The sequence below is a fragment of the Microtus pennsylvanicus genome, chromosome 2 (assembly GCF_037038515.1).
Source record: "Microtus pennsylvanicus isolate mMicPen1 chromosome 2, mMicPen1.hap1, whole genome shotgun sequence".
Lineage (NCBI taxonomy): Eukaryota > Metazoa > Chordata > Mammalia > Rodentia > Cricetidae > Microtus > Microtus pennsylvanicus.
In genome coordinates, this window is record NC_134580.1 from 68,605,087 (window position 1) to 68,630,664 (window position 25,578).

General features: G+C 41.3%; 1 protein-coding gene across 1 annotated transcript in view; it reads right to left on the reverse strand.

Moving 5' to 3' along the window:
* Window positions 1-25,578, reverse strand: part of Cstpp1 (centriolar satellite-associated tubulin polyglutamylase complex regulator 1) — a 182,083-nt gene that overhangs the window by 143,894 nt on the left and 12,611 nt on the right. Inside the window, exon 2 of the mRNA XM_075961369.1 lies at window positions 13,839-13,941. Within this exon, the coding sequence (XP_075817484.1) occupies window positions 13,839-13,941 (103 nt within the window). The remainder of the gene's footprint in view (window positions 1-13,838; window positions 13,942-25,578) is intronic.

A 25,578-nucleotide genomic window follows, 5' to 3' on the forward strand; every position in this document is an offset into this window, starting at 1 on the left:
TATAGTAGTGTTTGCAAAAGCAGCTCCCATGAAAGCAACCGTTATCAGCTTCTTAGGAAACTTTGGCCTTCATTTCCTTTGATTGGTTACCTTGTAGTTGAGTTCCTCTTAACTTGGGAAAGAGAGGGGTGAGGAGGTAACAGGCTCTTTTCTGACAAAGGAAAATAGAACCAGTTACTATTTTTGTAACCTTTGACTCTGACCTCTCATTGAGTTAGGGGACCAATGGGCTATGAAATCGCTTCCTCAGTTACCAGGTCAAGTGCTGCTTGCTGGGTGATTTCCTATAATGGTAACATGAAGGGCCTCCCTTGTATCCGAAATGACTCTGAATCTTTCAGTGTCAAACAGAAATTTGTGGAGCCGGGCGGTAGTGGCGCACGCCTTTAATCCCAGCACTCGGGAGGCAGAGGCAAGCAGATCTCTGTGAGTTCGAGACCAGCCTGGTCTACAAGAGCTAGTTCCAGGACAGGCTCCAAAGCCACAGAGAAACCCTGTCTCAAAAAACCACACACACACACAAAAAAAAAAACCAGAAACTTGTGACACTCACTCAGCTCTTCTGCTCCAGCACACCTCTGCTAATACAAAAGAGAGCCGGAAATCTGTGTGGATTAACACAAGTGTCTGGGCAATGTTGCTTTAACTGAAGACAAAATCTATTCCTAGCAATTCTGACTCTCTGAGAATTCAGTTGCTGACAAAATTACTGAAATTGGTAATTTTCAGTTACAATGTGTCAACTCTAGCTAAGACCTGAACTACAGAACAAAGGCTGGCTCTGGGAAGAAGGCTGGAATAGGATTAGTCACCATTGCTTCACCACACCACAATCTGACTTAATTTAACAACAATAAGTAGAGAAATCATGGAGCAGAAATGACCCAGAGAAGTCTTAAATCCATCCTTGATTCTAAGCCATGAGCTTGGAAGTCTGGTGTGTTTCTTATTGGCCCAGTCCTCTGCTCCTCTGTTACCATAGGCACAGGACAAAGCAAAACAGCAATACTTAAGTGGGAGATGGTGAAAAACCTGACAATTCTAGAAATGTAAGCTTTTGCCCTGGTTGCTCTAGGCTGTTCACAGGGCTTGGAGTACTTGTCTTATAAAGGAAGAAATAATCCTTGTTTATTATGTCATGGGTATGGTGCCTGGCAGTGCCCACAGAGGCCCAAAGAGGGAGTTAGGGCCCACTGGGCTGCAGCTACAGACAACTGTGAGCTGCTATGTGGTTGCTGGGAACTGGACCCAGGCCTTCTGCAAGAGCAGTAAGTGCTCTATATATACCTTGCAGTCTATACTTTCTAACCATGGATTGTTTTTATTACAATTATACATTTGGTAATTTATGAATATGTACTACTGGGAATTTTTTCCTCTATGAGTGAATTAATAAGATTCACATTTAATGGATTTAGTCTAATCAGGCCAATAAAGAAGGAATTTGATGCTGCAACTTTTTATGACAGTAATCCAAAACAGCATTTAACTTCTCAAGTGAATTCTGATGATTACTATGTCTTAGAACGAAACTGCTGTTCATGTCTTAAAACCTGATAAAGAAAATCTCCTGTTTCCACATTTATACTACATGAGAGATAACACAAATAAATTTTCTGACTGCTTTATTCCTTTTCAAATGTGAGCAGGGCACAAGAGAGGCCACTGTCCTTTTGCTAAGACAGTAATTTCATTAGGGCATGCACCTTGGCTTGCTCCCTGAAACAGCCATTACCAAGAACACAGAAGCACAAAAACTAAAATAAAATTCTCTTTCCTGACCCAAGGAAAAGCAAGCAATCAAGGCAGGCAAAGAGAAGAGGAGTTAGCCTATGAAATATATTTCTGACTCCTGATGACACAGTTCTCAATGTTTTCTCCTCCAAGAGTCTTCAAGGCATCCCATAAGTCATATTACCCTGGTTACTTTCTTGTTATCTATCTCATTATAGTTGTCAGCTGTATATCCTTCAGAATGTTACTTTTACGCATCTGAATTTCCAAATGTATGAAATGAGAATAATATTGTTACCTTGCCTCATAAGTATGTGGAAATTAAATGACAGTGTCTGCTGAGAGCACACAGTGTTCACCAATATAGCTCTTTGCATTGTCAGTTTGCTCTCGTTAAAACACAGTGTCCATAGGGTATGCACCGTGTTTTTTTCCTGATATAGCTTGAATGTAATTGCCCCCATAATCTCAGAGAGTGGTATTATTAGGAGGCGTGGCCTTGTTGGAGGACATGTGTCACTGTGGGGACGGGCTTTGAGGTCTCTTGCTCCAGGTTCACTCAGTGTGATAGACAGTTTGCCTTCCTGTTGCCTGCAAGCTATAAGACTTTCAGCTACTCCAGCACTGCATCAGCACCATGTCTGCCTGCATGCTGCCATGTTCCCTGTCATGATGATAATAGACTGAACTTCTTAAAGAAGAGTTCTTCTTAAAGAGCCACCCCAAGTCTTCTTTAAACAGGAGCTATGGTGGTCATCGTGTCTCTTACAGTAATAAAACTCAACTGAGACAGAAATTGGTACCAGGGACTGGAGTACTGCTCTGATAGCCTGACCACATTACTATTCCAAGGAACCTGGACTTTGGTACTTTTGGTTCAGACAGCAGTCGAATGCTTTAAGCACTGCTTAGTTGGCCGTCCTAGTAGGCGCTTGGAAGGCATGGTGCTAAGGGTTATATGAAGTATGGGGGACTCACTCCAGAGGTTTCAGAGGAGAAGAATTTTAGTATGTTGCCTATAGATCATTCTTGTGATATTTTGGTGAAGAAAGTGGCTGCCTTTTGCCCTTGTCCAAAGAGTCTGCCTAAGGCTAAATTGAAGAATTTTAGATTAATTTCATTGCTAGAGGAAACCTCAAACAATCTAGTACAGACTCTGTCATGTGGGTTTTAGTGGTAATTCTAATTTTAGTGTGATTTATAATGAAAAGGAGCAAGCTGAGTAAGGTAAATGTCAAAATGAAAAATTTGAGGAGAACAGCAAAAAGTGAAATAGAGTTAAATTCTGTGTTCAAGAATTAAGAAATAGAATAAAGGGAGTAGTGATCTCAGGGCTTTCAAAATCCCACCCAGCTAAGTTTCCAACTTGAGAAAAAGAACTAAAGAAAAGCTTAGAGCTGGGATGATGGGCACACCTTTTAACCTGGCACTAGGAAGGCAGAGCTTGCTGGATCTCGGAGTCTGAAGCCAGCATGGTCTACAGAGAAAGCTTCAGGAAAGCCATGCTTAACAGTGAAAGAAAGCTGGTGAAGATATAATTGAACAAGGGGGCCATGTTTTAGCCCCAGCAAGCAGCAGAACTTGGCAACTTTGGTCATGTGATTATGGGTTTAGATTTAAGGACAGAAGAAAGGAGTTATGAGCTAGGTGGTGGTGGTGCATGCCTTTAATCCCAGGACTGGGCAGAGGGTGGGGGGGAGCGGGGAGGCAAACAAATCTCTATGAGTTTGAGGCCAGTCTGGTCTCCAGAGAGAATTCCAGTAGAGCCATGGCTGTTACACAGAGAAATCCTGTCTTGAAAAAACAAAGACCAAAAAAAAAAAAGGAGGAGGAGGAGGAAGAAGAAGAAGAGGAAGAGGAGGAGGAGGAGGAGGAGGAAGAGGAGGAGGAAGAAAGGAATTATGGAATAAAACCACTGGTGCCTGGCATGGAGGCCTAGAGAGTCTATTGCGTGAAGCTGTGAAGTTGCAGCCTAGATTGCCTTGGAGAATCCGAGATGCCAGACTTGTGGCATATCTGCTGAGGAGAGCTGCTAACAAGAAGTGGAACCAGCCCAAGAGAAAGAAGTGTGTTTCAGTCAACAAAGTTAAATGGAATTGGAGATGTGGAGAGTGTTTTGACATCAGACATGGAGATGCAGAGTTTGGAGTTTGCCCAGCTGGTCTGGGGGAAAAAAAGTTAAATAAAATGGGTATTTAAGCAAATGCTGGCTTAAGATTTTATCTTTAAAATAAACCTCCATCAGAGCTGGAGAGATGGCTCAGCGGTGAAGAGCATTTGTTGCTCTTGCAGAGGATCCGGGTTCTACTACTAGCGCCCACATTGTGTCTCACAACTGTTAAGTTGGGAGCATAGCCCCCAGGCCTGGGAGTTGTATTGGTCTGGACTCCAAATTTAAGAGAACTCCCAGAGGAGAAACACGTGATCTCTTTTCCTTTCCCCCTGGTGGTCGTGTGTAGTGGCCTCCCGGTTCTCCCTTGGGGCCACCCAAAAGCGCAGGAATCCCATTAAACCTGGATATTTTTAATTTGGCTTGTTGTGATTTGGCTTCATTGGGATTTTTGCATCAGCAGAGAGCTCACGTTAGGAAAAATTCCTAACATCTTGGAGGTTCCACCAGGTAGGGCAGCCTTTCCTTGTGGCCCTAGGTCACGTGTTGAAAACCCCCAGTCCACAATCTGAGCTCTCCACACCACTCTAAAACTGGCTCCTGGGCTACAGTGGCTGCGTCTTGGTGAGTCCCTTTTTCTTGTCTATGCTATAGGGTTTTTGGAGAACCCATTCATACTTACTTTTGTCGATTATTGGCTTTTGTTGAAGCCACGAGCTCGTGCCAAGAGTTTGATCTCAGCAGTGGTCAGACCAGCAAGACAGGGCCTGGCTGAGGTGGACTTTGTTTGCTCCAGGGATGCCTAGCATTCAATTTCCCCGACCCGTTAGGCCTAAGAGCTATTTTAGCAGACACACTGTAATAGACTTAGGCCACTTGGTTGGGCATAGACTTTAAAATCAGCACTTGCAGTTCAAAGCCAGATCCACTGTTGCCCCTGGGATGCCTCTTACAAAATCTTTATAAGTTGGGCCTGTCTGATAAAGATAAATGGGCAGAGCTTACATATGTCCATAGTTTTGGGGCTCTGCGCTCTCACCCTTCCCTTAGTAGCCAGTGTCTCACAGGACCATGCAGCCAGAAGCACTGGTCCCTCTCCACTCCCTCAAGCCCACACTACCCAAATCCCTCCTGTGGAGCAAAGATTGGCAGGTTGATTTCACTTATATGACTATTCATAAAAACTCCATTATCTCTTAACACTTGTGGATACTTTTACAAGATGGATAGAAGTGTTTCTAGCATCCAGGGAAACAGCAGAATGTGGTGGCTCAGGTACTCCTGGACCACATCATTCCTCGGTTTGGTGTCCCACAAACCATCCAGGCAGGCAATGGAGTCATCAAACAGCTAACCAAGCTCTCCATTGAACTCAGGTTATCTTGGCCCTCCCTTCTCCCCATTGCCCTTACTCGCCTCAGGGCCACTCCATGTTCCCCTATGGGCCTGAGCCCTCTTGAAGAAGGCCCTTTCTCCTTAACCATCATCTTCCAGTCCAAACTCCTCCACTGGTGGGGTACCTTCCCTACCTCTCCCTTCTGAGGTCCCTTCTCCGTCCACATGCTGACAGTTGTCTTCCTGCCCCCACACCAGTGGACCCTAATGCCCCTGAACCTGCCCCGCTCTCCCCAGGGGACAGAGTACTCCTCAAACAGCTAGCTCCTAGGTCTCTCGAACCTCAACATGAATTCCTTTCACTTCCTGTCTGGAGGACAATATCCAGAGGTATGTTACATTACATACAGCACAGAAGAAGACCCTCTGGGGTGTGACTTCCTGCTTCCAGGCTCTCCAGTACTCAGTCTTGGAGACACAGCTGGCACTGGGCAGTTACTGTGTTACAGCTTCTTAAGATTTGCTGGGGCGCCCACTATAAGAATGTGACGTGGAGTCCAGCTGCTGCTCAGGCCACAGTGCACTCAGCAGCCCTTCCTTCCACCGATTCCCACGGGGCACCATCCTGAGACAACGCCATGTGAGTTCCTCGCTAAAATCTTACACCTGGGGAAATGAGTTTACATCAAAGCGAGTATTGGTTGTTACAGATCCTGTTCCCCATCCACTTCCTGCTTTCTGCATGGGTATCAGAGAACCAGGCTACAGGTTTGTTTAGTAACACCAACCATCTTCAGAAAGGTGAAGGAACAGACTCCCACTTCTGTCATGTGAGCCCTGACCACCTCTCTTCAGAGCCCCAGCCATGTTGTCTGATGGAGTCTGAACTCTCCTCAGAGCCCTTGCTATGCTATTGTTTATATTGTGACTGTCTACAGAGTTAAAAACTCTTTTGATAAACTCCATGTCCTCAACAATCTGCCTCAGTGTTTCTCCTGAACCCCTGTTCAAGACCTTTCTCTTTTGGACTATCTGAAAACATGAAAACTCCAGAGTGATACCACAGGCTAGAGAACAAACCAGCAGAAAGGCCTATGAGAAACACCTGTCACTCAATGTATGCACAGCACAGACTTGATGATATGGCAGTGTACAGTTTCTATGCTTTTTAGAAAGGCCTATGAGAAACACCTGTCACTCAATGTATGCGCAGCACAGACTTGATGATATGGCAGTATACAGTTTCTATGCTTTTTAGAAAGGCCTATGAGAAACACCTGTCACTCAATGTATGCACAGCACAGACTTGATGATATGGCAGTGTACAGTTTCTATGCTCTTTAGAAAGTCGGCTGGGTGGTAATGCACAACTTTAATCCCAGTACTCAGGAGACAAAAGCAGTCACATGTGAGTTTAATCCCAGTACTCAGGAGACAAAAGCAGGCATATGTGAGTTTAATCCCAGTACTCAGGAGACAAAAGCAGGCACATGTGAGTTTGAGGCCAACTTGGTGTACAGAGTAAGTTCCAGGACAGTCAAAACTATACAGAGAAACCCTGTCTTGAAAAACAACAACAAAAACAAAAAGTCATGCTTACTGTTATTTAAAGACAGCTCAATTGATCTCCTTGAACTCCAATGCTAGATACTTACATTTCAATGAACTGAGATTACCAGACAAGGATACAGGATAAGCTTGAATGTTATAGTTCCCAGAGAGCATTCAGGAGTTATACAAAAAATAAGAAACTTAAAAAACATTAGGGAAGGGCACAGAGAAAATGTAGAACTCAATAAAAATCAATTAAAAAAATCAGTGGCAAAGGCTTCCCCTACCACTAGGCAGGAAAGTAGCTTGGAGGCCGTAGAGAGCAGTAGGCAAAGCTTTGTCAAACTCATCTCAAAGATGCAGCAGTTTCAACCAATGTCAGAACTCTGCTCAGGTTAGCCAACAGAGAACAGCTTTCGTTTGTTTTTTTGTTTTTAAATTTAATCTCTGGCAATCCAGGGTTGGTAGCCCATGCCTACTTAGGGGCTGGGGGAGAGAGAGAGAGAGAGAGAGAGAGAGAGAGAGAGAGAGAGAGAAGAAGAAGAAGAAGAAGAAGAAGAAGAAGAAGAAGAAGAAGAAGAAGAAGAAGAAGAAGAAGAAGAAGAAGAAGAAGAAGAAAGCTTGCTGTGAACAAGGTCCTGAATAAACTGCTTGCAAGAAGAGCTCCGGTGTTGCGTCTTCCTTGCTGGTAGAGGCGGGCGCGACAGGGAACTAGAAACACCTCCTATTTCTTGAAGGGAAGAATCTATAGAGCTTTACTCTCTGAAATCAACAATAGGGGTTGGAGGAAATAGTTTGTATGGGAGAATCAAAAATAAGAGTAGTAGGAAACACTGCCTGCGACTACACAGAGAGGACCAAGAGGCAAGTGACCAGCCACCAGGCGGGACACCCTACTCTTTAGACCCTCCATACAAGGGCAAAACCCTGAGCCCCTCCCCCACCTGCCTTGGCCAAAAGGCAGCCCAAACCAGCCAAAAGGCGAGTTTCCTGCAGGTAGGTTGCTCCAAAACCCCTGAGACACAGACAGTGACAGTACAGAGCAGACCAATAACAGTTCCCAAGACACAGACAGCCACTTAGGATTGGACTAAGATGCAAAGACATTGATGGCATCAACTGAAAAAACAAATGGGTAGCCGTCAATGCAAGAATTCATCCAACAATCTAAAAAGCAACATGGTAACACCAGAACCCAGTGGCCATACAACAGGAAGGCTTTATCATCCTAACCCAGTAGAAGCAGAAGAAAATGATCTTAAACATAACTTTAGGAAGATGATGGAGACCTTTAAAGAAGAAATAAAAAAAATTCCCTTACAGAAATGGAGAAAAAGACAAAAAAAATGGAAGAAGTTAATAAATCTCTCAAAGAAAACCAAGAAACCAAGAAAAAAAACAAATAGGTGAAACAAACAATTCAAGACTTGAAGTCTGAAATAGAGGTAATAAAGAAAACATAAACCGAGGGAATTCTGGATATGGAAAATCTGGGTAAATGAATGGGAACTACAGAGGCAAGCATAACCAACAGAATACAAGAGATAGAAGAGAGAATCTCAGGGGTTGAAGATACTATAGAGGAAATAGATTCACTAGTCAAAGAAAACATTAAATCCAACAGATTCTTAACACAAAACACCCAGGAAATCTGACACAACATGAAAAGACCAAATCTAAGTATAAAGGGATAGAAGAAGGAGAAGAACTCCAGCTCAAAGGCACAGAAAATATATTCAACAAAATCATAGAAGAAAACTTTCCCAACCTAAAGAAGGATATTAAATGAAGGTACAAGAAGCTTACAGAACACGAAATAAACTGGATCAATAAAAAGTTCCCTCACCATATAATAACCAAAACGCAAAACATAAAGAATATTAAGAGCTGCAAAGGAAAAAGGTCAAGTAACATATAGGCATGGACTCATAAGAATTACACCTGACTTCTCAATGGAAACCATGAAAGCCAGAAGGTCCTGGATAGATGTGATACAGACACTAAGAGACCATGGATGCAAACCCAGATGACTACACCAAGCAAAGCTCTCAATCACCATTGATGGAGAAAACAAGATATTCCATGACAAAACCAAATTTAAACAATACCTATCCACAAATCCAGCCCTATAGAAAGTGCCTAGAAGGAAAACCCCAACACAAGGAAGCTAACTGTATCCACAAAAACACAGGCAACAGATAACCTCACACCAACAAAACCCAAAGAAGGGAAACACACACACTACCACAGAAAAATAACAGGAATTGACGATCACTGGTCATTAATATCTCTTAATATCAGTAGACTCGATTCACGCATAAAAAGACACAGGCTAAGAGAATGGATACAAAAGCAGGATCCATCCTTCTGCTGTATACAAGAAACACACCTCGACATCAAAGAAAGACATTACCTCAAAGTAAAGGGTTGGGAAAAGGTTTTCCAAGCAAACGGACTTAAGAAACAAGTGGGTGCTATCCTAATAACTAACAAAATAGACTTCAAACTAAAATCAATCAAAAGAGATGTACAAGGACACTTTATACTCATAACAGGAACAATTCATTAAGATGAAGTCGCAATCCTACACATCTATGCCCCAAATACAAGGTCACCCACATATGCAAAAGAAACATTACTAAAGTTTAAATCACACATCAAACCCCACACACTAATAGTAGGAGACTTTAAACACTCCACTCTCACCACTGGTCAGGTCAATCAGAGAGACACCTAACAGAGAAATAAGAGAACTAACAGATATCATGACTCAAATGGAATTAACAGACATCTATAGAACATTCCACCAAAACACAAAAGAATATACCTTCTCAGCACCTCATGGATCCTCCTCTAAAATTGACCACATACTTGATAACAAAGCAAACCTCAACAGATACAAAAAAAAATGGAGTAACCATCTATATCTTATCAGATCACCATGTCTTAAAATTAGAATTCAACAGTGACACTAATTTCAGAAAGCCCACAAACACATGGAAATTAAACAGTGATCTACTGAACCACCCCTGGGTCAAGGAAGAAATAAAGAAAGAAATTAAAGACTTCCTAGAATTCAACAAAAATTAAGACACAACACATCCAAACCTATGGGGCATTATGAAAGCAGTGCTACGTGGAAAGTTCATTGTACTAAGTGCCCACATAAAGAAAGTGGAGAAGGCTTACACTAGTGACTTAACAGCACACCTGAAAGCTCTAGAACAAAAAGAAGCAGACTCACCCAGAAGAGTAGAAGACAGGAAAAAATCAAATTGAGGTGTAAAATCAATTAAATAGAAACAAAGAAAACAATACAAAAAAATCAATGAAACAAAGAGCCGATTCTAATCAACAGGCAGAGAGAGAACATCCAAATTAACAAAATCAGTAATGGAAAGGAGGATATAACAACAGACACTGAGGAAATCCAGAAAATCATTAGGTCACACTACAAAAACCTGTACTTCACAAAATTGGAAAATGTAAAAGAAATGGACAATTTTCTGGAAAGGTACCACATACCAAAATTAAATCAAGACCAGGTGGACAATTTAAACAGACCTATAAACTGCAAGGAAATAGAAACTATCACCAAAAGTCTCCCAACCAAAAAAAGCCCATGGCTGTATGGTTTCAATGCAAAATTCTACCAGAACTTCAAAGAAGAGCTAATACCTATACTCCTCAAAGTGTCCCACATAATAGAAACAGAAGAAACATTGCCAAACTCTTTTTATGAGACTACAATTACCCTGATACCAAAACCACACAAAGACTCAACCAAGAAAGAGAATTACAGAACAATATCACTCATGAAGATAGACGCAAAAATACTCAATAAAATACTGACAAACAGAATCCAAGAACATATAAAAAAAAATCACCCACCATGATCAACTTGGCTTCATCCCAGAGATACAGAGATGATTCAACATACAAAAATCCGTCAATGTAATCCACCATATAAATAAACTGGAAAAAAAAAGTCATATGATCCTCTCGTTAGATGATGAAAAAGCATTCAACAAAATCCAACACCCCATCATGATAAAGGTCTTGGAGAGATCAGGGATACAAGGAACATATCAAACATAATAAAAACAATATACAGCAAGCCAATGGCCAACATTAAATTAAATGGAGAGAAACTCAAAGCAATTCCACTAAAATCAGGAACAAGACAAGACTGTCCACTCTCTCCATGTCTATTCAACATAGTTCTTGAAGTTCTGGCTAGAGAAATAAGACAACAAAAGGAGATCAAGGGGATACAAATTAGAAAGAAAGAAATCAAACTTTGGTTATTTGCAGATGATATGACAGTGACCCCAAAGTGACCCCAAAAACTCTACTAGGGAACTCCTACAGCTTCAGTAATGTGGGGGGACACAAGATCAACTAAAAAAAATCAATAGTCCTCCTTTACAGAGATGATAAATGGGCTGAGATCAAAATCAGAGAATCATCACCGTTCACAATAGCCACAAATAACATAAAATATATTGGGGTAACACTAACCAAAGAATTTTGACAAGAACTTTAAGTCTTTGAAGAAAGAAATTGAAAAAGATACCAGAAAATGGAAAGATCTCCCATGCTCTTGGATAGGTAGGATCAATATAATAAAAATGGCAATCCTACCAAAAGCAATCTATAGATTCAATGCAATCCCCATCAAAATCCCAACACAATTCTTCATAGACCTTGAAAGAACAATACTCAACTTCATATGGAAAAACAAAAAAATCAGGATAGCCAAAACAGTCCTGTACAATAAAGGAACTTCCGGAGGAATCACAATCCCTGACATCAAACTCTACTACAGAGCTACAGTACTGAAAACAGCTTTGTATTGGCATAAAAACAGAGAGGTCGATCAATGGAATCAAATCAAAGACCCGGATATTAATCCACACAGCTATGAACACCTGATTTTTGACAAAGAAGCTAAAATTATACAATGGAAAAAAGAAAGCATCTTCAACAAATGGTGCTGGCATAACTAGATGTCAACATATAGAAGAATGAAAATAGATCCATATCTATCCACATGCACAAAACTCAAGTTCAAGTGGATTAAAAACCTCAATATAAATCCAACCACACTGAACTTGATAGAAGAGAAAGTGGGAAGTAGCCTTCAATGCATGGACACAGGAGACCACTTCCTAAATACAGCACTAGTAGCACAGACACTGAGAGGCACAATAAATAAACAGGACCTCTTGAAACTGAGAAGCTTCTGTAAAATAAAGGACACAGTCAATAAGACAAAAAGGCAGCCTACTGAATGGGAAAAGATCTTAACCAACTCTACCTGAGACAAAGGATTGATCTCCAAAATATATAAAGAACTTAAGAAATTAGACATCAAAATTCCAAATAACTCAATTAAAAATGGGGTATAGAACTAAGCAGAGAATTCTCAACATAGCTGAAAGACTCTTAAGGAAATGCTCAACATCCTTAGCCATCATGGAAATACAAAACAAAACAACTTTGAGATACCATCTTATACCAGTCAGAATGGCTAAGATCAAAAACACTGATGACAGCTTATGCTGGAGAGGATGTGAAGTAAGGGGACACTCCTTCATTGCTGGTGAGAGTGCAAACTTGTACAATTATTCTGGAAATCAATATGGTGGTATCTCAAAAAATTTGGAATCAATATACCTCAGAACCCAGCAACACCACTCTTGGGCATATACCCAAAAGATGCTCAGTTATACTACAAGGACATATGCTCAACTATATTCACAGCAGCATTATTTGTAATAGCCAGAACCTGGAAACAACCTAGATGCCCCTCAAACAATATTCCCTTTCTTTTAATTACAACCCACACTGGGGGGCTGGAGAGATGGCTCAGAGGTTAAGATCATTGCCTGCTCTTCCAAAGGTCCTGAGTTCAATTCCCAGCAACCATGGTGGATCACAACCATCTGTAATGAGGTCTGGTGCCCTCTTTTGGCCTTCAGGCATAATGCAGAAAGAATATTGTATACATAATAAATAAATAAATATTTTTTTAAAAAAACAACCCACATTGGGGAGGCCACTAGAACAGGTGTTTGATGCCCAAAAAGCCCCTGGAGAGCTGATAATGGAAAAAGACACCTTTGTATTCAGGGAAAATGGACTTCAGTTCTGAATTACCTTAAAAGGAAGCTGGCAGTGGGTAACTCACCCTTACTTAGAATGTTCCAAAAACACAAGAAAAGTTATATACAATAGTAAGAGTATATTAGTTATAATACTAATAAACACAAAATAAGTAGTAAAAATAATACTGCTTTGTGCTTCTTTAGTATAACCTTTCATGAAGATTAAAATGTTTGAAAGTGATTAGCTTAAAAACCACTTGGTAATATTCTCAAAATAGCAATTATGTTGATCTTCAAACACTCGATGTATACTTTACAATGAAGTGTGACCCTTTCAAAATATATAATCATTAGGCAATTAGTACAACATCCTGTGAAAAGAAAAGTACACAGGCACAACATTCAAAACAAATTCATGAGAAAATCCAGCCATGAAAACGATCACCAAATAGCAGAAATCAGCTAGTGTTGTGGATAAAGGGGAAAGTTAAAAATCGTAATCCGGGTAGGACTAGAGAGCTGGGTCAGTGAACAAGAGCACTGGCCACTACTGCAGAGGACCCTGGGTTGATTCCTAACATCCACACAGTGATTCACAACAGCCTGTAATTCCAGTTCCAGGGAGTTTGATACCCTCTTCTGACCTCTATGGGCATGTACATGGTACATGGATACACATGCAGACAAAACACTCATACACATAAAATTTAAAAATAAATTAATCTTAAAAGGTAAAACCAACAGACAAAAATCATAAGGAACAAACATACTTAATAAATCAAAAAATCACCATAGTCCTGACCATCCATTGGACACACCACTGAACAAAGTAGCTGCACCAAAGGCATGTTCTTGTTCCTACACATGTCGGGCCAGCTTCAACCATCCTATCCAGCCGAGAGTCATTACTACTACATCATCTCTACTGGTTCATGCATCCTGCCTGCTGCCAAGTACCTCCTTTGGGCCTGCCCAACCAGCAAAGCACTCATACTCACTATTCAGTGAAGAACCGGGCAATGCCATACTGGCTAATGTCCTCCCTGTGCTCCAGCAGCTGGCACACTGCATCCTCCATGTAGGTAAGCACATGTCGTTGAGCTGCAAACAGAAAAGAAAAAGTAAGGAAAAATGGGAGAGACTAAAAAAACAAATTTCTTCCAAACCCGATGAGAATCCATGGAAGTCAAGGTGTCATTTCTGTCCTGGCGGGGTGGAAGAGAGACACAGCTCGCTGGCCATAACTGAGCTATGATCCCAAAGGGTGAAAGAGATGAGTGCAAAACATGACCTACTGAGGCCTAACTAGCCATCAGCACCACCTTCTACTCTTGTTTTCAATAACCAAGGGCTCTGCCCCTCTGTCCGATCCATAACTGAGCTATGATCCCCACCTTCTACTCTTGTTTTCAATAACCACGGGCTCAGCCCTCTGCCCTCTCCCATCTGTGCATGGCCAGATACATTCCAGGAAACAGATGATCTGATCATAAAGAAAATTCAGATCTCTAATTTTTAAGTTACTGGAAAAGGCTAAGGAACACGACAATTTCAATGCTGTTACAGGTGGACATTATTAACCTTGGGAAACAGCAAAAATTTATTAGGTATACACAAGCTGCATTTGGCCAGGCGGTGGTGGCACACGCCTTTAATCCTAGCACTCGGGAGGCAGAGGCAGGCGGATCTCTGTGAGTTCGAGACCAGCCTGGTCTACAAGAGCTAGTTCCAGGACAGGCTCCAAAGCTACAGAGAAACCCTGTCTTGAAAAAACAAAAACAAAACCAAACAAAAAAAAAAAAAAAAACCAACCAACCAATCTGCATTTGTACTTACTGGGAAATGTATGAATTAATCCACAAACTTGTCAAAAAAGCTTGGCATAGAAAGACAAGTATCAAAGCGACTGAGGAGAGGATCAGAGGGGACTAGGACACAGAGGGAAGAGAAAGAAGGGTGGATATGATCAAAGCATGATGTACATACAGAAATGGAAACATCACAATAAAATCAATTAGTTTGTATAATAGTTAACAATAATGTACAATAATAATGTTAATTAAAACTTATTCTTTTCAAAAAATACATCTATCTTGTAAAGATAGATAGGGATAGGTAATAGAGGTAGAGAGGCAGATTTATTTGTTGCTTGTTTTTTTGAGACAGAATCTCATTATATAGCCTTGGCTGGTCTGAAATCACTAAGTAGACTAGGTTTGGCCTTGAACTCAGATAGATTTACCTGCCTCCCTCCCAAGTGTTAGGACTAAGGGCATGTGTCTCTGTGCCCAGTGTAATAGTATATTAAAGTCATAAAGACCTGGGTTCAAATGACTACTTTTTGCAGCTTAACTTTGAATAGTTACTTAACTTACATTTGTATGAGGCTTTATCAAGTGTACAAAGCTATGTAATTTAACTCTGTAGTAAAAACAAACAGAAGAGTTACAAAGAAGTAAAGATGCTTGTAACCCTGTCTTGAGAGTAAAGCTAAAAAATAATGCATGCATGTCAAATTCTAACACTGTTCTCAATAATCATCATACTCAAGTATATTAAACTAAGAAGAAAAACCCAGCCAGGCTAATATTACAACACAGTCATGTTTCATTGCTGTACCCCCTTCCTTTCTTCTACCTGCTTCACAAAACCCTTCCTTCCTTGGGCTCTCTGGCTTCTGATGACTTACCTGCACCTAAGGAAAGTACAAGAAATCAGTATGCCCTCCCCCGTTTCACTTCATTAGAAATGAAAGAATGTCTACTTAGATGCAATCCTGCTCCTTCTCCTCCCTAGCTCCAGGGACTGAAAGTCAGTGGGAATGTTTTTGTAATAGTTAGAGTCAAAGTATTTTCATCCTAGGGGCAAAAAAGGAGAATTTTTTTTTAAATAGACTGGAGGGGGAGTAGGATTTTGCCTGTTTAACATTTATCATTCAGTCAGACACTTAGTTTACTATATTACAAATAATACCTACTATTTTGAGCCCCTATCCAACTTATTCAACAATGTGCCAGATAATGTATTAATTGTTCTAATGCATAATTTTATTTAATATTAGCAACAATCTCATGATAAGTATTTGAAGACTTCTATTTTACAGTTAGAATCGCTGAAACTTCAAAGAACTAAAGCAACATGCTTGAGATCACATAGCTAGTAGTAAGAGAAGCTGAGATTCAAATCAAGGTTTGTCTTGTCCAAGCACCCATGCTCTTCACAAAACGCCTCATCATTAACACTTCACAACAAGCCATGGAAGCAAAGTTATCTTCATGTTACCAAGAGCAGAAGGCATGAATATAGCAAAATCCCCTGAGGGATGTGATCTAGTCCTGTCCATGTGAACTGTGGGCATACATGTACATACATGACTGTCACGTGTGTGAGCACCTTATTATCCTGTCCCTGCCTGCATACAGACCAGCATCTGTGTGCAGTCAGGACTTGCCTCCAAATTTCCAAGTGTCTTACCAAGAACCAGTCACTCTACCACAAGGTATTCACCCCACCCCTTTGCAGGTCACAAAGTGGAACTAGAAAGCACTGCTGCTTTCTTTAATCTGAGCTAAAGGTAGGAGTTAAAAAAGAGCCACAGAGACAGGAGGGAAAGGCTCCTCGGTGGGAATTCCGGCCAGCCAAGAGGAAGTGTGGAGCTCTCTCTAACCGCTCTTCCTGTTCCCTTCACCTGTAGCTCTTATCAGTTCCGTGCTCTCTGTGGTTAAGTGTACCACTCAGCCCCGAAAATCCTTACAGTGGCTCAAACTTCAATGAGACTCAGTAAGGCCAAGGCTCTGGCCCAGCAGCAAATGTGGAGAACGCCGCTTTGCACCGCTTTGGAAATGCAAAGGAGTCGTTTTAATTGATGTGAGCGATTAAAGAATTCAAACAGCACACCTGCACCCCCGGAGGGGAAAGATATCTGGGCACCTGAGCTGCCTTTTTGGAAAAGGAAAAGCATTTCAGACTGGCTTTTCCTCTTCTGCTTTGCCGTGACTTCCACAACACGGTCAGGATTAAGTCTTCCAACCCGTACCAATAAGGTTTCACCGTCCTGAAATCCCCATTAACACCTAGTTGCAAAAGTCATGATCTGATAGCATTGTCTGAGATAGACATTTATACTTTCATCATGCTAAAATGAAAAATCCAAGTAAAATGAAGTATAAGTAAACATTGCCTAATCTTTTATATGAACCAAGGGAGTAATGGAACTGTAGATCAGAAATTTCTTGGTTCTGTTGACTCGGACTATGCTGGTCACACTACCTCTTCATACCACAGTGGCTCCTGCTTTTAAAATGACTGGGACTAAAAATGTGTCTGAAGAAAAAAAAACTGCTTTAATCCAGCACTCAGAAGAGGCAGGTGGATCTCTGCCAGGACTAAGTAGAAAGACCCTGTCTCAAAAAACAAACAACAACGACAAAAAGGTTTCTCTATCTATAATAATTTACATAATCATATACCCATTCTAGTTAGGACTTTTAAAACTGTGGGAAGCACTCACTTATTAACTGCTAATTACTTAGCAGGCCCTAATTTCCACGGGGAAAGTCCACACTGATTTCCCTTTGCTCTCCTCCCAAACACAAACACCATCAAAGCGCCAGCTGTTGATTTCACAGTTAAGCGATAAGGGAGCCTATTTGGGGATTCCTGCTTGAGGAGTCTAGAATTTCCACCCACAGCATTAGTTACACCATTTCCACTTTTAAATTATCATTTAAAACGGTCTTAACACTTGAATAAACAAGTCTTACCAGAAATATATTAATGAGTTACTATACATGCTATCAATAAATACAAGGAAGAGCCGGGCGGTGGTGGCGCACGCCTTTAATCCCAGCACTTGGGAGGCAGAGGCAGGCGGATCTCTGTGAGTTCGAGACCAGCCTGGTCTACAAGAACTAGTTCCAGGACAGGCTCCAAAACCACAGAGAAACCTTGTCTCGAAAAACCGAGAAAAAATAAATAAATACAAGGAAGTAGCAATGTAGGAAAAAGCAGGGTATATGTATACATATATTACACATATATTCTATCTTAAACCTGACTTTTCCCTCCCATTCCAGAACTTTTCTGAAGCACACTTCATTCTTTGTGCTCTGAAGACTCAAATGCTGAGGAGCAGAAATAAATGTTAAACTAAATTCAAACTGTTCTTTAGGATGAGGAATCTGAGTCTGCTCAGCCACCAGCCTGTCATGTAAACTGCTTATATGTCTCAAGTTCAACATCATTTATAAATTTCTAATATCATCCTGTACATGATCATGTAAAGTACAAACAAATAGCTAACTGGATTAATAAGTTTCTAGACTTCTAGGTTTATTGTTTGCATCTTCCATCTTTATTTGTATTATCTGGGTCCTAGAAAACAGTGTGTTCAGCTAAAACATTTTATCTTCTGCAAGAACATCTTTGATCTTAGTCCACACTAAACCAATTGCCCTTGACCAAAGGGGATGAGGAAATGAGAAAAAACTATCACATTTAATTCCCATACGGCTCAGTGAAGCAGACAGCAGAGAGAGGTCAGGGAGCCAGCTGAAGTCTGCCACTGGCAGAGAGATAGGATTCACATCCAGGTTTGATCCCAAAGCTAACGTTCTTCCATTTGACATTATTGCCTTTCAAAAACAAACAGCAAGTTGGTTTACTCCTGAAATTCCAGCACTCAGGAGGCTGAGGCAAGAGGATTGTTGCACGTTCAAGACTAATCAGGGATATACAACAAGACTGTATCAATGAAACAAGGGGGGAAAACATCAAAATAAGAAAAGCCCCAAATCTTCCATGTGTCCCTTCTAACATGTACTTAGCTCTTCACTACTAACAGTAGGAAGGTGCGTAAACGACACAGTTAAGTTATGAACTCTAATAAACACCTCTAGGCTTTTGTCTCTAGGCTTTCAAATTATACTCTCTAATTTTGTTTATGGCTTCAGATGGCACAGACAAGATACAGACGAGTGGATGGGTGGCAGTTCTCCTCGGTTTAAGAGGCAGACTTTCTTCATTCCTTTCTCTAGGTTCCTTTCTTCTTGAGACAGGGCCTTAGGTAGTCCAGGCAGGATTTGAAGTCATTCTGTAGAATGACCTTGGATTTCTAAGACTTCTGCGCCACCTCCCAAGAGATGGGCTTGAACGTGCACACCATCACAACCAGTGTTGGGGAACCCAGGATTTTTGACAGATGAGGCAAGCATTCTACTAACTAAGCTACATTCCCACCCTAAGAAAAATGCTTTAAAAATATAGAGAGAAATATGGGCTAGCAAGATGGCTCAGAGGTAGGGATGCCTGACCTTTTGAGCATAATCCCCAAAACCCACATGGTGGAAGGAAAAACTTGACTTCCAAAGTTGTCTTCTGACCTCTAAATATGTAGCATGAGACATGTTCACACCTCTGTCCCATACACACAGAATAAATAAACAAACAAATACATAGATAAAAATTCTAAAGCTTTCTTGTCTGTATTTTAGAGACAGGATTTCTCTGTGCAGCCCTAGCTGTTCAAGAACTGGCTCTGTAGACCAGGCTGGCCTTGAACTCAGAGACCCTCCTGCCTCTATCTCCCAAGTTCAGGGGCTAAAAGCACACACCACCACTCTCGGCAGCTTTTAGCTTTATTGATTCCAAATAATGCTGTGTATATTTCAATGGGAGTTTGGTTTGTATTTCTTCTATTAACACCTGTCCATGTTTTCCTAATTGTAATAGGAAAGGTTAAAAGCTGTGAAGACAGACTCTCCACTCAGGCTCTGGTCTGGACTGCTGCCCTTGAAGGGAGAGCCGCTCCCAATCCCAGACACTAGACAGGCTGACACGCAAGTTCCCTCGCCACCACTCCCCAAAAAAGTAGCATTCTATATACCAAATGGAGAATTCTGGGAACAAATTTACAAATTAAAGAACAATCTTTCACATTAGTAGTTAATTATAAAACAGACAAAACTAATCCATGGCCTCTGTGTGGCCAAAGCACCAGAACACAGCTAGTCACACTGAATTACCCAAAGGAGTACTACAAGTGGACACAACATACAAGCTAACATGACCTGTGACACCAGAAGGCAAGTGGTGACTAAAGATCTCTGTAGAGTATAAGAACTAAAGCCTAGGAGGCAGAGGCAGGCAGATCTCTGTGAGTTCGAGACCAGCCTGGTCTACAAGAGCTAGTTCCAGGACAGGCTCCAAAACCACAGAGAAATTCTGTCTCGAAAAACAAAAAAAAAAAAAAAAAGAACTAAAGCCTAAAGAGGCTCTGCACCATTAACAGATGCGCAGAACTCAGAGTCTCAGTCCAAACAGCCTCTGGGCAACCATTACTCCTCCTCTCTCCCTTTTCTTACTCTAAAACTGCGAATATATTTTGAGGATGCCAATTAAGACTAAGTGCTTAAATTCCATTATAGCATTTCCAGACTAAATCTCATTAATACAGAATGAGTAGGATGGAGCCCAGCAATTCCAAGTACCAGAAACTACAGAATGAGATTCCGGCTTGGAGTGCTCAGTGAGCAGATTATAACAGATGTACTTCCTGAGTACCAGAGGACCCTGACATGGCATTTACACTTCCTACAGGGAACCGAGGGACCCGTAAAGAACCAAGAAATGCCTGTCATGAAAACAACTTTGCAAAGATAGCTATCCACAAGTCAATGCACATAAATCTATTTTCCAGAAAGCTTTAAACCCCAACCCAATCCTTCAAACCGCCAATCCTGGGGACAGTGACATACCACTTACAATGTTACATCAGGCACAAATAGTAAAGTCACGAGGTAGATATGAATTGTCCCATATAGTCTCCCAAAGTTGTAGATCTTGGAAGGTGATTGACAGATCATGATTAAATTAACAAAGTTTTTTACAATGGCAATGTGAGATTTAATTCAAGTTAGTGATAATAGCCATGAGATATTAACGTAAAACTTTATAATTTACTTGATATTTTATGATTAAAGTGTTGTTGCTTTTTTTAAAAAAAAAAAACTGTTCTGTTACTCACATAACAGTAACAGCCTCTCACTTCCCTGACAATGGCAACTAGACAAGTCTCATTTAAGTTGGCTAACCCTCACTGGATTAGAATTCCTGCTCTTTCGCCTTGTATGGAGAAGGCCTCTCTGTAAAGATGGAGATTGTTTTCAAATGGCAGATTCACCTGTCAAATCCCCCCTAGAGCTGCCCACAGCCTGCTCGAGGATATGACTGTAACAATGCTTGGTAATCCTGGTCATTTCTACTTCTGTTACAAAAGCAAAGGAGGCCATTGTAGATAGTTATAGAAGCTCCACAGGCCCAGGCCAAAGCGCACAAAAATCACACAAGATGAATGACTGAAGAGTCCAGGCTAGACAGAAAGGCCCCAGTCTACTTTACTCATAAGATTCATGCTAACATTTAGCATATCATCTACATTAATGGTATAAAGCCCTACCAACACACCCTATGAAAATACACTTCGGATCATCTTCTAAACCAATACTCTTTTACTCATTACTTTTAGGAAGGTTGGACTAGCCAATCCTGCATTTCCCACCAGGCCCAGTTCAAATGCCATCTGTCAGCTTCAAGAAGTGTTCCCCAATTCTCTTCCAGCTAGAAACAATCTTTTCACTTTCTGAACCCCTAACACCTACCCTAGATATGTCCCTGGCACATTCTCCTAGACACAGGCTATTCCTGCTACCCACATGCAACACATTTTGTCAGACCTCTTGTTCTTAAAAATGAACAGTATCATGACTCATTTATCTTTTAGCCCCTTTAACATTGAGGGTCGTGCAGCCCCTTCCACACAGGAGTCCTTCAGATGTTTACTGACTGCCTACATAAACTGTGCACACGATCTACAGACAGCAGTGCAAACACACAGGCCTCAGGACCAAACAGCCTCAACTACAATATTAGGGTTCTTGCAGGAAGCTGCTTTTGTCCTCTTCTCAAGCACGGTTCAAGTTGCCTTTTGACTGCCTTCTCTCTATTCTAATGAGCAAGCACTTGTTCCTTCTATTGTTCTAAGAGCCTCACTATGCTCAAGGTAAAGTGGAAAACTGCATTCGATGCAATTACCAGTTCTTCACAAATCTGGGGGCCGCTCGTCATTTGGACATCCAGGACTCGAATAAAAGAAAGTCTAAATTCTTTTCACTCCTAAAAACTATTTTCTTTTTAGACAGAATGGAAGTCCAGAGCACAGGAAGCAGTGCTCAGTAAGCCACCGTTCATAAACAGCTTTGCTGAAAGCATAACAAAGGTTCTGTTGTGCTCTTGCATGGCAAAGCCAGTGAGCAGCAGGAGCAGATGAACTCTTTAAGAAGCAAGGGTTCTGTCTTCATGCAAATGTTTGCATTAATAAAAAATGAAGAAAAAGATATAGAAAACGCAGGCTAGCTGGATATAATAGGTCACTAAATGGGAGGTTTTTCACATTTTCCAGGCGGAGTCAGCAGGTCTTTTAAAAATTTTGTCATTCTGAACATTTCACAGACATCACAAGATAGACATGCAAATAACAGAAGCAAATCAAAGGACATCCCGCTGCTCTGCTGGCGCCTCCTTCATCCATGCCTGGTTTGTCATTTTCTGTTAACCCCAGTGCTGGCTGCTATTCTGTTGAGGAATGGAGTTCCTAGCACAAGGGGCAGTGTGCATCCAGCCAGCTGGCCCCAGCACTGATAGCATTACAATGCAAGCCATGTACTGCCACTCAGGGACACGTGCTGCCAGGCAACAAGTGCAGCGTGTGATTTTTACACACTTGGTTTGCAAATCTGCATGGGAAAGAGTCTCTAACAAGCCACTTCAGAAGATGTGGGCTTCTCGAGTGTGCACATCGCTAAGTAGTTCTCTGAAGAATGTGTGAGCTCAGTCCTTCAAAGTTAAGCCACAGTCAGGACCATAAAATACAAACCTCTAGGGAGGGTTAGGTGCGATGTGCCGAAAGCCGTGCGCTATGTGCTTAGCTTCATTTAATCTTCACAGCCATAAATGAAGGCAAATATCTATACCATCGTATAGCTGAGGAAACTGAGGCTTAAGAAGGTTATATAATTGTCCGAGGATACTTAGATAAAAATGGAAGCCAAGGCTCAAAAACCAGATGTTAGCAAATTCTCCACCACTCCATACATTTTATTATATGCAATTACTTCTTTTTTGAGGGAACAGGGATGGGCCAGATAAGCTAGGATCCCAGCCATATGTGCCATTGCAGAACCACTGGCATGGTCCTCCTTCTCTATTTCAATCATGTGGGGAATTTATTGTCCATTTTTAAAAATGAGTGGTTTCAGAGCTGGGCACAGTGGCATAGATCCATAATCCCAGTACACAGGAGACTGAGTAGGAGAATCACCAAGAATTTGAGGCCAGCCTGACCCACATAGTAAGCTCTAGGATGGTCAGCTACTGAGAAAGGCTGTTCCCAACACTACCCATCTCTCCCCCCAAAAAGATGAGGTGGCTTTTTAGGTTGTGATAAAAATCTGATTTAAGAGGCATATTAATTTATTATATTATATAGATATATTATATTCATTTATATTAATTAATAAATAAATATATTTAACACAGCATCCAAGAATATCCTAGCAGTCATTACAGACCCTGGGGGTCTCACCACCTACATGAGAAGGAAAAGAAGGGAACGATGGCCCTAGGACACACATCTCTCTCCCTAGATACAGACGGCCTGTTTTCTTCTCATCTTTTTCCTACCACTCTCCTCCAGTTCTGCAACAACATAATGATGGCCCACTAAAACCTCACCCTGCAAATTCCCTGTCCTCCAGCACACTGGTCCTCTACCAGGAAGTCAATTAAGGCTCACCACAGACTCCATCCCATCGGCCTCTGGATTGCACAGTACTCCTTCCGTTCCCACAGTCCTGCTTCCCGTGGTCTCAGAAATACACTAAGTACAGGGTTCTCCACGGGGCTGCAGACAAGGGAGAGCTGGACGCAGCAGTCAGACCCTGCATTTCTGTGTCATCAAGGCTCCTAAGTTCACACTGCTCAACTCCCGCCATTTACCAGTAAACAAACCAGTCCTTACTTTCTGCCCCTCTCGAATCAGGATGTGGAATGGGACTTTGAAGCTTTGTGTGTTTCCATGTATAATCACAATGCTGAAGTTTTTCTTTGAACAAAGTAAACAAATCACGACAAAAACTGAATATTATGATTCCTTGGAGACCAAAAAAGTTAAAGAGAAAGGAATTAAAAACACATACACACAGAGGGCTCAACTAAGCCCAACTACCTCTCCACTTTCTACGAGTTTTTCCTTTTTCATTTTTCTACCTTTTAAAACTTTACTTGGTACTATATTTCTCATAATTTTATTTTATATCCTCTTAAGAGATAATAAAATTTCTTTTTATAAATATTGATTTTTGCCAGGCAGTGGTGACACATGTCTTTAATCTCAGAACTTGAGAGGCAGAGGCAGGTGAAACTCTATGAATTCAAGGCCAGCCTGATATATATAGCTAGATTCAGGACAGCCAGAGTTATACAAAGAAACTCTGTCTCAAAAACAAAAACAACAAATAAATAAATATTGATTTTGTTTTCTGCTAGAAATCTTAAAATTTTATTTTAATCAAAATAATTTATTGTTGCTCTATGGATATAGTATTCTCTTTTATTTCATCTCTTGTACCTCAAATCTCCAGATACAAATTAGAATACGTAGCTAAGGAGAAAAACATTGCTAGAGTTTTCCAGCGTAGATTCTGTAAGCTTATGGATATTTTCTCTTATTTTGTTATTATTATTGATGACAGGATTTTATTGCTCTACTGTTCTGGAACTTGCTATGTTGACCAGGCTGGCCTCTGCCTTCTAAGTGCACATAAAGGCATGTGCCACCATCGTTGGTGATATTTTCTTTTATAAATCCTTCTTCCTTTACAGCACACGTGGGCACGCATGCGCGCACACACACACACACACACACACACACACACGCCACATTTCTTAGCTTCTTTTGTGGCTGCTTTGTCATATGATTTATGTGATTTTAACATATAAATAGAGTGTTTTGAGTCTTCTAGAACTAAGTATAATGAGTGATGTCCCTTATTCACTTGAAGAATAAAAAGTTTCTTCAGTCCCCGTGGATTCTGAGGAAGAAGCCATAATACCCTCTGGAACTGGAATTACAGGTGAGCCATGATGTGGGTGTCAAAAGCTGAACCTGGGTCCTCTGAAAGAGCAGTAAACTCTCTTACCCACCAAGCTATCTCTCCAGCCCCTATTTTGTTTTATTTTATTTTTATTAAAAATTTCTGGCCGGGCGATGGTGGCGCACGCCTTTAATCCCAGCACTCGGGAGGCAGAGGCAGGCAGATCTCTGTGAGTTCGAGACCAGCCTGGTCTACAGAGCTAGTTCCAGGACAGGCTCCAAAGCCACAGAGAAACCCTGTCTCGAAAAAAAAAAAAAATTCTGCCTCCTCCCCACCTCCCATTTCCCTCTCCCCTCCCCCTCCAGTCCAAAGAGCAGTCAGGGTTCCCTGCCCTGTGGGAAGTCCAAGGTCCTCCCCTCTCCATCCAGGTCTGTGAAGGTGCACATCCAAACAGACTAGGCTCCCAAAAAGCCAGTACATGCAGTAGGATCAAAACCCAGTGCCATTGTCCTTGGCTTCTCAGTCAGCCCTCATTGTCCGCCACGTTCAGAGAATTCGGTTTGATCCCATGGGACTGAAAAAGCATGGG